Below are 13,531 nucleotides of genomic sequence, written 5' to 3'. Positions count from 1 at the left end.
ATTTAAATAAAGAAATCCCTCTATGGGTGATACCACAATAGAGAGCGTTTACTTTATAGCGTTAACATCGGTGTTGTAAATGATCCGGTATGAAACGGTAGTAACACAGCACTTTTGAATTTTAATCATCAGAATACCTGGATTTTTTCAGTTGTTTTAAAAGGTTTACGTAAGTCTGCTTTTCTCCACCAATATGCTTCCCGACCACTCCGCACCAGAAGGGGGTAAAAAAAAACCACGACACGCACGTTGAGCAAACCTCTGAAACAGGAGTACCGTGACATAGAACGGAGCAACAAACTAGATGTGAATCAGGATCAGAGAATTCGGCGCTGAACAGTGAAAAGTCAATCATATTGACACATGTGAAACACATGATGATTAAGCGGCGCAGCAGGTGATGAGTGAAGATTACTGGTGGTGAACGTCAATATCGATAAAATAAACCTAGCAACAAGAAAGAAACTAAAGAAGACATAATAAACCAAGAGAGGATAATACTAATCCTGCCGTGTTTCTAAAACTAAATGGAAATGAATGAAGAACAAAATGCAAGAATAAACTAAGAAACTAAAGTAAATACAGAGGAATAAACTGGTATGGCAAGACCTTTCAAGCAATAATTAATACAGGGGACTATATGGCAAGAACAGACTCTGTTTTCAGATAAAAGGTAAGATAATATTGTTGAAGTGCCATGGGTTTGTTGAAAGCACATCTAGTACTAAGAAGAAATATATTTTACATACGATAACAGTAAAGACCATATCACTTATTTATGTTTTTAATTAGATTAGATTTTTTTTTTCTTCAGTATTATTTTTCATGTCAGTGTTAATGCCATGAGGCTGATGACTCCATGACACTTTTAACTCATGCTTGACTAAGAACAAGCATTGTTCTTTGTAATTTCTGTCCAGTAAAAGTATTCATCTATAAATCAATAGACAGGTAAAGATATAATCCGTGTCTCTGTCTCATATTTGTGTGGCATTAAAAGGATCTGGAACTTTTGTTTTTCCACTGAAAGCACTGGTTTGCTCAGTAAATGCCATGTGGGTGAAATTTTATAGATTATACTCTGATGTCCCATTCTCCTGAAGGCAGCACAGAGCTGCTCCACCAGAAACTCACAGAAACATTAAAGAGAAGAAGAGTTCTGATTGATATAGTTGCAGTTCTATCCGTGTTTTAATTTTACAGAGCACTGTCTTTTGCAGATAGTTCAAAGTTAAAACTGGGATTGTTGTACATCTTTTATCTGGTCATTTTGTGCAATATTTAACAACTAACATAAGAAAATGGCTCAGAACAAGAATAGTTTTTCCACTTTGGCTACTGACAGGCCTACCGATTTTAAGTTGAATGTTCATTGCATTTTTCGTAGATGCCTATAAAAATAATTTCCATTCACATGGCTTTTTTCTTCCCTGGATAATTATTTTTGATGATAAATATAGAAACAACCATAAAAATCTAAACATCAACAATAGAATAGAATAGAATTCAACCTTATTGTCATTGCACTGTCACAAGTACAAGCAACGAGATGTAGTTTGCATCTATCCAGAAGTGCTCCACGAGATATAAATATTTATTTACAGATGTACAAGACTATGTATGTATGGACTATAAGGGGTTATAGCAAAGAGATATAGATATTGTGTATAAATATAAATATGGGATCTACTGTATATGTACAGATTATACAGAATATACAGAATATAAAAGAATGTTAGGGAATGGATTATATATGTATATAATATAATACAAGATAAATAATGGCAGATAAAATTTACAGATTGTATGTGTGTGTGAAGAAAATAGTGATAGTAATATTAATAATAAAATAATATTCAGTGCAAAGTAGCCTACATCTTCTTTCATAGGAGTGGTGAAGGACCTGGATAATGAATAGGGGGGCGCTGGCCCAAAAAAGGTTGAGAAACACTGCACTAACTGCTGGAGATGGGCACCAATGTCCATAACTGCCTGGACTAACAATAACAAAATGAAACATTAAATGGTGCATAAACCAAAATCCTTATACAAGCAATAAAAGTCATGTCAAATATTGCAGATATGCAACATATAATTCTCTCCTTTTAAAATGGCAGATAGTTTCTCAAGTCTTCAGAGGATCACCACCATCAGGGTGTTTTTATTCAAACCTGGTTGTGCAGACATTAGACCCACCAATTACCAGGGGCCTGAAAACTGCATACGCCACTTTCCATGTAAAGGTTCTGATTTATAAAACACAAACTTGACGTGAAAATGTGTGGTCCCTTATGCCAACCTAATATATGCAGAACATACAAGCTTGTTTCGGAAATAGGACAAAAATGGCGACACAGACTGTGAGGTCGGGAATTGAAGCCTCACTGCATCATGATTCCTTCAGATCTTTAACTACATATTGAACGTTAACCATAGATAAACTTTATCATAAGCATTTAAAAATACAGTGTGGTATATGCTTGCACTGGTGAGTCACAGCTATAAATGAGGACCGTCAAATAAACAAAAAAGGTCTGTAAGGCAGCCTCAGCCTAAATCCTAAACCAATGTCTGCACAACATTTAAATGTTTCATTTAACGTCTTACTATCACAATCCTCTCCCTGATGATCACCACTATGAGAGGTACCATAGTTTTATTTTATTTTTTATCACTGATTAAGCATAAATTATGACAAGATGTGACGGATTCAAAGTGATTCTTCAAAACATCTAAATACAGTGAACCCTCGCTATAACGCGATTCACCTTTCACGGTCTTGCTGCTTCACGAATTTGCATCGTGCATTGTGTTCTGCATTCTGATTGGCTAAACAGTCTCTCCGCTTCTTCTCTACCTGTGTCGATAACGTTGCGGTTTAATATGTACACGTACGTAAAACAGCTTGCCAAATTTAAGTTTGCAAATTCTCTTGCAATTTCAAGTTTCTCTAAAACCCATAATGTCGACAAAACGTTCTGTACCGACAAAGGCACTTGCGGTCGGTCCCAAAAGGCAGAGGAAGATGCTAAAAAGAGCGACAACAACTACCGATAACCATGTTCTTCTCTCGAAAAAACACACCTGCACCGCAATCTTTAGAAGAAAAAAACGCTACAGAACGGAGTCAGGATGCAGCGGCTCAGTCAGAAGAGCAGTGAAATACACGCGAGTCACTATTTGTCCTACTGTACTTTGCATTTTGTTTTCATAATCATTTTTCATTTTCTCCCATTCTAATCCAATGACTCGGGTCGCGGTGGGGCGGTGCTGATCTCCGCAATTTAAAGCCTTCAGTTCGTATTGATGATTAAAATTATTATTTTACGGGCGTGCCGTGGTGGCATAGTGGTTAGCGCGACCCATATTTGGAGGTCTTCAGTCCTCGACGCGGCCGTCGCGGGTTCGACTCCCGGGCCCGACGATATTTGCCGCATGTCTTCCCCCCTCTCCTTCCCAGTTTCCTGTCAGCCTACTGTCATATAAGGGACACTAGAGCCCACAAAAGACCCCCTGGAGGGGTAAAAAAAAATTACAAATATTATTTTACAGTACAGTAGTTATTTATAAAAAAACAACAACAAAAAAACGTTTATACAGTTCTTTTATTTGTTAAACAAATGCTTGGGCCTGTAAAAAGGTTTTGTTCTTTGGTATTTCATTGTATAATAATTGTAAACTAGAAAATTCCTGAAGAAATTTAACCGGGGCCTGCCAAAGTGTGCCCGTCGGTTTGGACCCAGCGTTCTGATGCTAGAAATTAGCATCAATGCTAAAGAAAGCTGCAATCATATGAGGAGAATCACAAGAATGTTTACTAACATGTACTTGCACCATTCAGTATGATAAAGTGAGTGTATCAGCTAAAATTAGCAAAAATGCTAATGTTAGCGTGATTGCTGTCACTAGCATGTGGGACATCACTAGGATGTTCTCTATAATGGACTTACTCTATTCAGTATACTAAACATGGCTAATAAGTCAAATAAATAGCTAATAGCTTATTTAAGCTAAAATGCTAATGCTAATGAACTGCCTTGCTGCGCAAGGCAGTTCCCTAACCTGAGAGAAAAAGATAATGCAGAATAATATTATTGCACCGCCTGCGGCGGTGCACTAACCTGAGGGGCATATTGAGGCTTTTATTTTGAAATTTGCAGTAAGCTTCATATTAAATGCCCACAGTATTCCATTGTGTAACAGTGCTTTGGATAAAAAAGTCACATAAAGCCAAAAAGACTAATTACATGATGTAAAAATTTACAAGGCTTTTATTTTGAAATTTTTGTTAAGCTTCATTTCAAAGGGCCAAACTAATCCCATGTCTAACAGTCATTGTGTTGAATCAGTTATATAATGCTCGAAAGAGCAGTTATGTGATGTAAAAATATTCAAGGCTTTTATTTTGAAATTTTTGTTAAACTTCATTTCAAAGGGCCAGACAAATCCCATGTATAACACTCAATGGATTAAATCAGTTACATAATGCTCAAAAGACTAATTACATGATGTAAAACTTCTCAAGGCTTTTATTTTGAAATTTTTGTTAAGCTTCATTTCAAAGGGCCAAACTAATCCCATGTCTAATAGTCATTTGGTTAAATCAGTTATTTATTGCTCAAAAGAGCAATTAAATCATGTAAAATTTCTCAAGGCTTTTATTTTGAAATTTTCATTAAGCTAAATTTTAAATTGCCACACTAAATCCATGAACATATCTTTCCCTACATGTTGTCAATAGCATGTGGGATATCATTAGAATGTTGTCTGTAATTGACTTACTCAACTCAGTATATTAAACATGGCTAATAAGTAAGAAAATAGCTAATAGCTTATTTAAGGTAAAAGGCTAATGCTAATGAACTGCCTTGCTGCGCAAGGCAGTTCCCTAACCTGAGAGAAAAATATAATGCATGCTAATATTATTGCACCGCCTATGGCGGTGCATTAACCTGAGGGGGATATTGAGGCTTTTATTTTGAAAAAATACATAAGCTTCATATTAAATGATCACACTAATTAAAATGTCTAACAGTGTTTGGGTTAAATCCGTTATTTACTGGCCAAAACAGCCAATAGTTCTAAATGGCAGCTCAGCCCTCTGTTTTAACTGAGTGTTGATTAGAACTACAGTGATGCGTATTTGTAGTCCTAACCAGCAGCCAATCGCCTCCTGTGTTCCATTGCTATGGTTATCAATCCTCTGCTAACTGTCATGTGTGTGTGACACAGAGAGGTGGAGAAAAAATTCTATCTTTGTGAGACACCCCATTGGTTTATATGGAAAAAGCAGCCTGAACAACTCCTTGCCGTTCAGGAACCGAGAGACGTATTGGAAAACCGTTTGAAGCATATGAGAGGGCTATTTGTCGTCTCCCATAGTACCGCGATTCATATTTGTAGCTCACTCACAGTAATTCCAGTGATGAGACAAAAATGGTGTATGCAGAGCACAGAAATTTTTCAGAAATACATGGAAGTGAATCTGGGAGAGCGTCAGTTATCCTGGCGCATTATTTCGCTCTGAAGCACCTTGACAGAAAACCGTAAGCCCTAGAGAAATTTCGAAAACATTTTACCGGAGCAGGCATGCGTATCGATGTCATGACCGAGTTTGATACCAATTGGGCGATATTTGTGGGCGTGAGGGCGATTTCAAAATTAATGTGGGGTCAAAAATTCTCTTCATTTCTCACTCTAAAGGAGCGGCAGTTGGTGTCAGTTAGGCTCTGCGTTTCGGCAGTTGGAAATTTGGCTCGTTTTTCGCTTTTTACGTCGCCATCGTAAGTCCGATTCCTTATAAAAATAATAGCTCCAATGCCGGGAATAAGCCGCACGTTTTGATACCACTTTTGTGGGTGGGCACGCAGCGGTACGAGCCGCATTAACGGTAACGGAAGAATAATATATAATATATATATATATAATATATATATATATATAAAGAGACGTTCTATTGGGTGTAGAATAATAGGTGCCTGCCATGCAATGCATGGAGGCAGTACTGACTTGCTTTGCAAGTCAGTACTGCTCTCCTTATGCATTGCTATGGGCAGGCCCCAAAAAAAAACAAAGGTTACTACTTCACGGATATCGCGGGTTCTTTTTGGAACGTAACCCCCGCGAAAAACGAGGGTTCACTGTACCGCTGTGACATCCGCATGTAAAGCATCAGTGCTGATGGAAGAACCAGGAGGGAACTTGTTCAGGGTTCATCGAGCTCTTCTGCCTCATAATGACTGGCTAATAAGACTATTTAGATTCCCTAAAGTTTTACTCTTGGATATCTGTGCTGGACGGGGCCCAGTATTGAAGAGATTGACCCACCAGAACCACGCCATTCCTGTACAATTACAGGTGGTGTGGGGTTCCTAGCAATCGGCTCCTACCTGCACAAATTAGCAGGAAGGTATGTGTTTGACTTAGGCATGGGTGGTATAAATTTATGACAGTATAATAACCTTAGACAAAAATATCACGGTTTTGTGGTGTCACAGTATTGTCATTACAGCTCTAAAATGTGTCATTTTGTATTTTTTTTATAGTGCCTTCATATGAAGGCATAGTCACGTTGCTCCTTAATTGATAGTCCTTTATAAGCAAAGTCTAGAATATGCCACACCCCTTAACTGGGGTGGCATAAGATTGCAGTGCTGTTTGGGGAGATGATCACCTTTTTGCATTTATGATACGTTTCAATAAAAAAAAACAACAAAAAAAAAACCTGACAGATATATGCAAAGTGATCTTGGTGAGAGTTTACCTGTGGTGTTCTCTGTAGTTCATAGAGACTTAGTTCCCAAGTCTTGCTGAGGGACTGGACCCCATTCGTCTGAAGTGTCTGAGTCATGGCTGCAACACTGAAACACAAAAACAAATGCACACTAAACGGACTAAAATAGAGGAGGGTAAACCAACTTCTGTTTTATTTTACAGGAGCATTACTCTGATGCCTCATCCCAGGAAAATTAGACCTTCCAATGAGAGAACTGCTCTCCAGGTTCTCCCTCAGCTAACTTTTTCAGCCACCTAATTTTTGAGCAAATAAATGACAGAGTGGCTATGAGACAGATAATCTGTGAAAAAATTAATCTCCTCCAGCTTCCTGTCTGGCCTACAATTGACAGCTAAGGATTGTGATTTATAGCACTACCTCCTGCCTCTGATTGGTTGTTTCTAGAGAGCACTGGTAGAAGGCAGAGGAATTAAATTATTCTCAGATAATATTTCAACATATTGAGAGTCTTAACAAATATGTGCTTTTTGTAAATAAAAGTTACATACTGCAGCTTTAATTTCACTTATGAGGGGACAGGTCAGAAGGGACGTGGCAACAGATATCTGTAATTTAAATGCAAGCTAAGACAGGATTATCTGGACTGACAAGAGGCTGTTTTTTATTATAATCTTATAAAGATTGTTTGAATTTCTGTCACAAATATATTGTTTTATTGTGTAATTGTAAAAAGAGCAGTGAGAGGAAAAATCTACAGACTCCCTGGAATGATGCTAACCAGCTCGTCACTGAACACAGTGTACCTCACCTTTTTCACTGGGATAGGGGGAGGGATTATTCTGATACGGGGTTTAGAGCTGCTGCTGACTGACTCATCTGTTAAGTGTGGTAAAAGGTACAGGTGCAACTTAAATATATGAATATGTTGGTAGATTTTTTTCCCTTAGTTCTTTAAATGCTAGTGAAATGGCGGGCAAACAGTCTGTAGCTAAGCTAACTATACTAAATGGTTGATATTCTCAGTCTACTCACCTCTTGAAGAAAGACTGGGTTACAAATTGACACTCTTGTTTTTTCTCTCTCTCTTTTTGAAAACCTGACTATTATTTTTCTTAGCAGCATAGTAACTGCCACAGTCATTCTTGTCTTCTACTGACTGCTGCTGAACATCGTCACCCTCAAGTGCGCCAAGCAGGACCGAACCATTCCATGCAGATCCAGGGGGTGTTCAGTGTAAATATGCATGTGTGCGCTTTAGTCTTTGTTTGAGTGGTAACATTTATTTTTTACTGATAAAAACAATTTTAAAAACAATATAATTAATTTTGTAATTGACAGGCCCCAATGTTTTTTCTATTTCTATGAAGAAAAAAAAAAAATAAATAAATAAATAAATAAATAAATATATATATATATATATATATATATATATATATATATATATATATATATATATATATATATATATATATATATATATATATATAGGGGTAGGGAACCCTGTCAGTCAGTGGCCCTTGGAATTGTCCTAACTTTTCCCCCCTTTACAGTGGGCCTGGTCATATATTCCTAGAAGAGCACTTCGTTCTCATACTGCAGGTTTGTAGAATTTCTAAAAGTACAATGGGAGGCAGATCCTTTAGTGATCAGGGTCCTCTCCTGTGGATCCAGTTCCCAGTTCTAGTCCATGAGAAAGAGACACTCTGAATAAGATTTTAAGACTTAAGACATACGATTTTTTTATCCGTCATTATGTTTCTAGAACATAACAAAATTGGAGTGGTACCCTCAGTGATAAATAGATAGATAAATAAATAAAGTCTTAAGTTTTAAAAGTTTGTATCTCTTAAGACAAGAATTAAAACTTTCCTTTCTGATAAAGTTGATAGTTAGACTAGCTTAGGATATCTTGAACTATTTCTGTACTTATGCTGCTATAGACTAATCAGGGTTTCCCCCGGAAAACTTGCTAAGCCCAGTGGTTGGGGCACCAAGGTGGTCAACCGTGTTTTTGTGTTAAAAGATGTTAAGTTGACAGAAAATGTAAAATATTATTGGGTAATTATGTTACTGGAAGACATTGCCAATAATACTTAAACTCACAACTATAGAATCTTACAAATAACAAATAAAAAAATACAATTAAAATACATAATTATTTGCACTTCTGTTAAATCTAAATTAAATCATTAGTTAGTGGATCTAAAAACACGATGTAAAGCTGATCACATTTAGAACCGGCCCAAGGCATAAATGAACTAAGAGAATATATCAATGCTGTTAAATTTGATTTCATGGTTTCAGCATGTATAAATTAAAAGATTTTAAATTGTTCTAACATTTAAATTTAAGATTTTAAGGAGCTGGCAATTTTACTTTGTAAAAGAGACACTCTGATTAAGAGTGTCTCTTTTTCTTTTTCTTTCTCTATTTTTTAAGGAAGCTGAGATCCTTCAATGTGTGCAGCAAGATGTTGGAGACCTTTTATCACAGTGTTGCCGGTGCCATCTTCTTTGCTGCTGTGTTTTGGGGAAGCAGCATCAGAGCCAGCGACTCTAATAGACTGGACAAAATCATCAGGAAAGCTGGCTCTGTACTGGGACTAAGGCTGGAGTCCCTGGAAACTGTGGTGGAGAGGAGGACACTGAAGAAGGTTCTGTCTATTATGGACAATAAACAGCACCCTCTCCACCACATAGTGGACAGACAGCGGAGCACCTTCTCACATAGACTGCTCCAGCTCCGCTGTCGTAGGGACAGATACAGGAAATCCTTCCTGCCACATGCCATCTCACTGTACAATAAAAGCTAAATCATTGTCTGCACTAATCAGTCCAATTTTGCACAACTGCACTGTGGCACACTTGCTGTACATGTATTTACATATACATATCTGCATTTTTTTTAAATCTTTGCAAGGACTGCTCTAAGTTGCTTTTTATATTAACAGCATTTTCTATTTTTACAATTCATAGCATTTTATATTTTATTTTTATTTTTTATTTTATCTACAACTACTACTCAGTGGTAGTTGTTATTGTGTCTTGTCTCTATGCTGTAACTGCAAAGTAATTTCCCTGCTGGGATGAATAAAGTACTTCTATTCTTTTCTATTCTATTCAGAACAACCTATGAAGAACCTTCATAGATTGTTTTGTTTACCCTTTAGCTATTTGTTCACAAATTCATGGTGAAATGCTGTTAGTGCTGCAGATATTCTCAACAGGAAGAGGGGCCCCTAAATCAAATTCTGCTCAAGGCCTCATTCAACATTGGACCGGCCCTGCAGGATGAGCTAGGACTGCTGCACTGTGCATCTCTGCTGCGCCGATGAAGAGGTACAAACCGAAGATTTAATTTATGTGGTTTTAGTAGCTCTTCTATTTCATGTCTATTGAGTTTTTAATAAGCGCCACAGGCACTGCTTTGGTTGCCTGAGCTTTATGGAACGAATTTTTCTGATCTTCGCGCAGCAACTCTGCCTTTAAGTATACAAAGCATTTGATATGAATTGTGTTGCTGCAAAAAAATAAAATATAATAAAAACAAACCAGCATGCTGCGCTAGTCATGAGGTGAGGGCGAAAGATCCTCCACGGGTTGAACTACCGGTCCATAACGCACCGGCTAACTGGGAACTCGTACGTTATAAAACGCAGACAGAGTCAGCTTGTGGAGACGTAAACGCGCATGCCGCATATAATGTTTTGTTCACAAAGAAGTATCCTTCTCACAGCATGCTCAACGCACAGATCAGTGGATAAGATTGGCTTTACATGTAAGTATCAGCCAATCACAGATCTCCCAAAATTAAGGACATTGGCGCCAATTGGTCAATAAATGTATCCTATATTATACAAGCATATAGAATATTATGTAAACATCACTGTCAGAGATGCAAAAAGTTTATACTAGGTGTGTGAATGATCTAATGATCAGACTGTTGATTGCATCCAGTCCACATCATTAGCAGAAATAAAGGGCCCCAAAACCAAATTTTGCTTAGGGCCCCAGGAGGCGTGGGCGGGCCCTGATGAGTATTTTAAGCCTGGCGGGCCACCAGGCTTTATTTGGGCCCCTACCAGTCTAAGGATTGCTTATTTATTTGAGTTTTTTTTTTAAATGTTTGCATTTTGTCAGACATTATAGTCGGTATTCAAGCATTAATCTTCCAATAACACATAATTATCACGTGATATTTTCAAATTTCCTGTCAACTTTAAAGCACTGGGAAAAGGCAGAGGAGGCTAAAGTTTTTCACAGATTGTCTGTCTCATGACTGTTATGACAGAGACAGTTTTAACAAATATGTAAAAAATATATAGATATTTTCATAAAAGTCACAATGCAGCTTTAATAACCTCACAATGTTTGGGAAAGTATTTTTAGCCTGCTGTAATTACTCTATTGCATTCTGCTTAGACAGGTTGATACCCATTTAATAATAGTGATATGGCAGATAACCAACATTTACAGATGTCATTCATTCTGAATACATCTGTATACACATGCACTTTTATTCCTACACTTTAGATGCAATGTAAATGTGACCGCAATATCTTCATTGCTTCTCTGCTTCAGTTACACCACATAATCCTGTGCTGCATCACTATCACTATAATATGAGTGAACACTGGCCAATGCTGATATATTGTGCATCCTTAATAATTGTTATGGATAAAATGAATCTGTGTTTCCTCTGTCTCTTTTATCTGCTTACATGCACATTGCTGCATGCTTACATAACCATATCACTATTATATCAGTATTATATACTGGAGACAGTCACACTTAAAAAATTTAACTGATTAACAAATGAAACGGATTAACACTACCCTTTAGAGAGGGCAGAAAATGAGGAGAAGATAAAAGCAGAACTCACTCTACAATTTTTGCTTTGCTTGCTGTCATCCTTAAGGTGTGCTGAATGGAGCCCAGCACTGGTCAGTGAATGTAACTCTGTATCTGTTCCATTTGTATGACTTGTAACATTGGATCATTTTCCGCATTAAAGCCTGTTTTACACTTAATCAAATCTCATTATTTCTCAAAGTAATGACACTGAGAGGTTTTGGTCAGTCCCGGAACTGGTAAACAAACCTTGGTGGTGCACATAGAAAAAAATGGGTGACCTACAACATATTAAATACCCATTGTGATACATAGAATTAAATGTTTGATAATGATACAATAATGATACTGTTATTTATTGTAATTGAATTGGTGCAAATTAAGAGACATTTCTGAAATATTTACGAGTTTTTCAAAGTTGAAACTGTTGTCAGATGTGGGAGAGTGGATTGTTAGGGTTGCTGTTTGCACAGGGCGCCAAACCTGCTACGACTAAATGCTTCCCATCATTTTATTCCCATCTAGTTATGAATTTATGAACTTTGAAAATAATTGACCTAAGATCCACTAAAAGTAGCTATTTCATATCGTTTATCGGACGCCGTACACCAACCTGAATGTGGGTGAATAAGATCTGTGCAGACTAGTGGAGATGTGTGACCATGCTGCCACACATGTGACAGACTGAAGAACAAGGTCTTGGTAGTAGTTTTCAACACCTCACGAATCTGACAGATTTGTAAGTTAGACAAAAGAAGAGATATAAATGATGCTTTCTCTCTCATTTTATCTGTCGATGTCAACAATTAAAATCCAATGAGCTCTAATCGCTGGTTGAAATATAAAGATATGCAGACGTCGGCCTGTTGATATCTTAATCCAAAAAACAACATAAATCCAGTTTATATGGCGCAATCATTCTGATTTTTTATTTTATTTTAAAGAGATAGTCCAAGCGCACAAATTTCAGGAGAGGCTTTAGAGTTCGGCTAAAGCTAACTAGCATCCAGCTCCAGATGATGCTGTGGCTGTTCTTCGGAACGTTAAAACTGAATGGGAACAAAACAAGCCTGAGATGGGAAAAGGCGCAAATGTTCTGTTTTAATTCAGTCTAAAGAGCGCAAGAAGATGCACCTTGAATTGAGGTCCTTGGTGTAAGGAAGAAGTCGTGGGTGTAATGTGACAGAAAGAAAACAACAGAGACAAGAGGCTCTCGATGTTACCCCGCATGTCTGCACTGCGGGTTCCAAACGTCATTTTAGAGTTTTATACAGATAAGAACTCGTTCCAGAAGCGTGGTTCATCTGAGAATTCGGATACTAAATAAAGATTCCTCCAAACTGTATAAAATATTATTGTTCATGTACTTACATGTTCAGTTGTAAGAACGGCCTGATGTAGCCAAACGCGTTAAGGTGAAAGCAATATGGCTGAAAGGATACAAGCGATGCACTCTGGGAAATGAAGGCCATGAATATCCACCGATAGCACAGCTAAAGATATATATATATATATATATATATATATTCAGGATCAGAACCCATATTTTAAATTGCTTTATTCCTATCTTTTTCTGTTTTTAACCTTCCGAAGGATCTACTGACGTCTCAAAATGCATATATATATACAGGGGCTGGACAATGAAACTTTACCATACCATATATATATATATATATATATATACATATATGTATATATATATACATATTATATATATATATATATATATATATATATATATATATATATATATATATATATGGTATGGTAATGGCGAACCAACCAGACATTGTCGTAGTGGATAAACAACAGAGGAAAGCCGTTGTGATAGATGTAGCAATACCAAGCGACTGCAACATCAGGAAAAAGGAGCACGAGAAACTAGAGAAATACCAGGGCCTCAGAGAGGAACTGGAAAGGGCCTGGAAGGTGAAGACCACAGTGG

The 13,531-nt window shown here is 37.2% G+C and overlaps 1 protein-coding gene across 2 annotated transcripts in view; it reads right to left on the bottom strand.

Moving 5' to 3' along the window:
* The window catches only part of rnf2 (ring finger protein 2), a 48,667-nt gene extending 35,617 nt beyond the window's left edge, over positions 1-13,050 (bottom strand). Inside the window, exons 1-2 of one of the 2 annotated variants that reach the window (XM_032565651.1) lie at positions 12,958-13,050; positions 6,764-6,860 (exon numbers count right to left, since the gene is read on the bottom strand). In XM_032565651.1, the coding sequence (XP_032421542.1) occupies positions 6,764-6,850 (87 nt within the window). In that variant the 5' untranslated portion in view covers positions 6,851-6,860; positions 12,958-13,050. Of the gene's footprint in view, positions 1-6,763; positions 6,861-12,720; positions 12,849-12,957 lie in introns of those variants that run through there. The other variant, XM_032565652.1, reaches the window with a different exon arrangement.
* Positions 13,051-13,531: the final 481 nt, after the last annotated feature.

Source organism: Xiphophorus hellerii, chromosome 6 (assembly GCF_003331165.1).
Source record: "Xiphophorus hellerii strain 12219 chromosome 6, Xiphophorus_hellerii-4.1, whole genome shotgun sequence".
Classification (NCBI taxonomy): Eukaryota; Metazoa; Chordata; class Actinopteri; order Cyprinodontiformes; family Poeciliidae; genus Xiphophorus; species Xiphophorus hellerii.
This window is presented reverse-complemented; position numbering and strand designations above follow the sequence as displayed.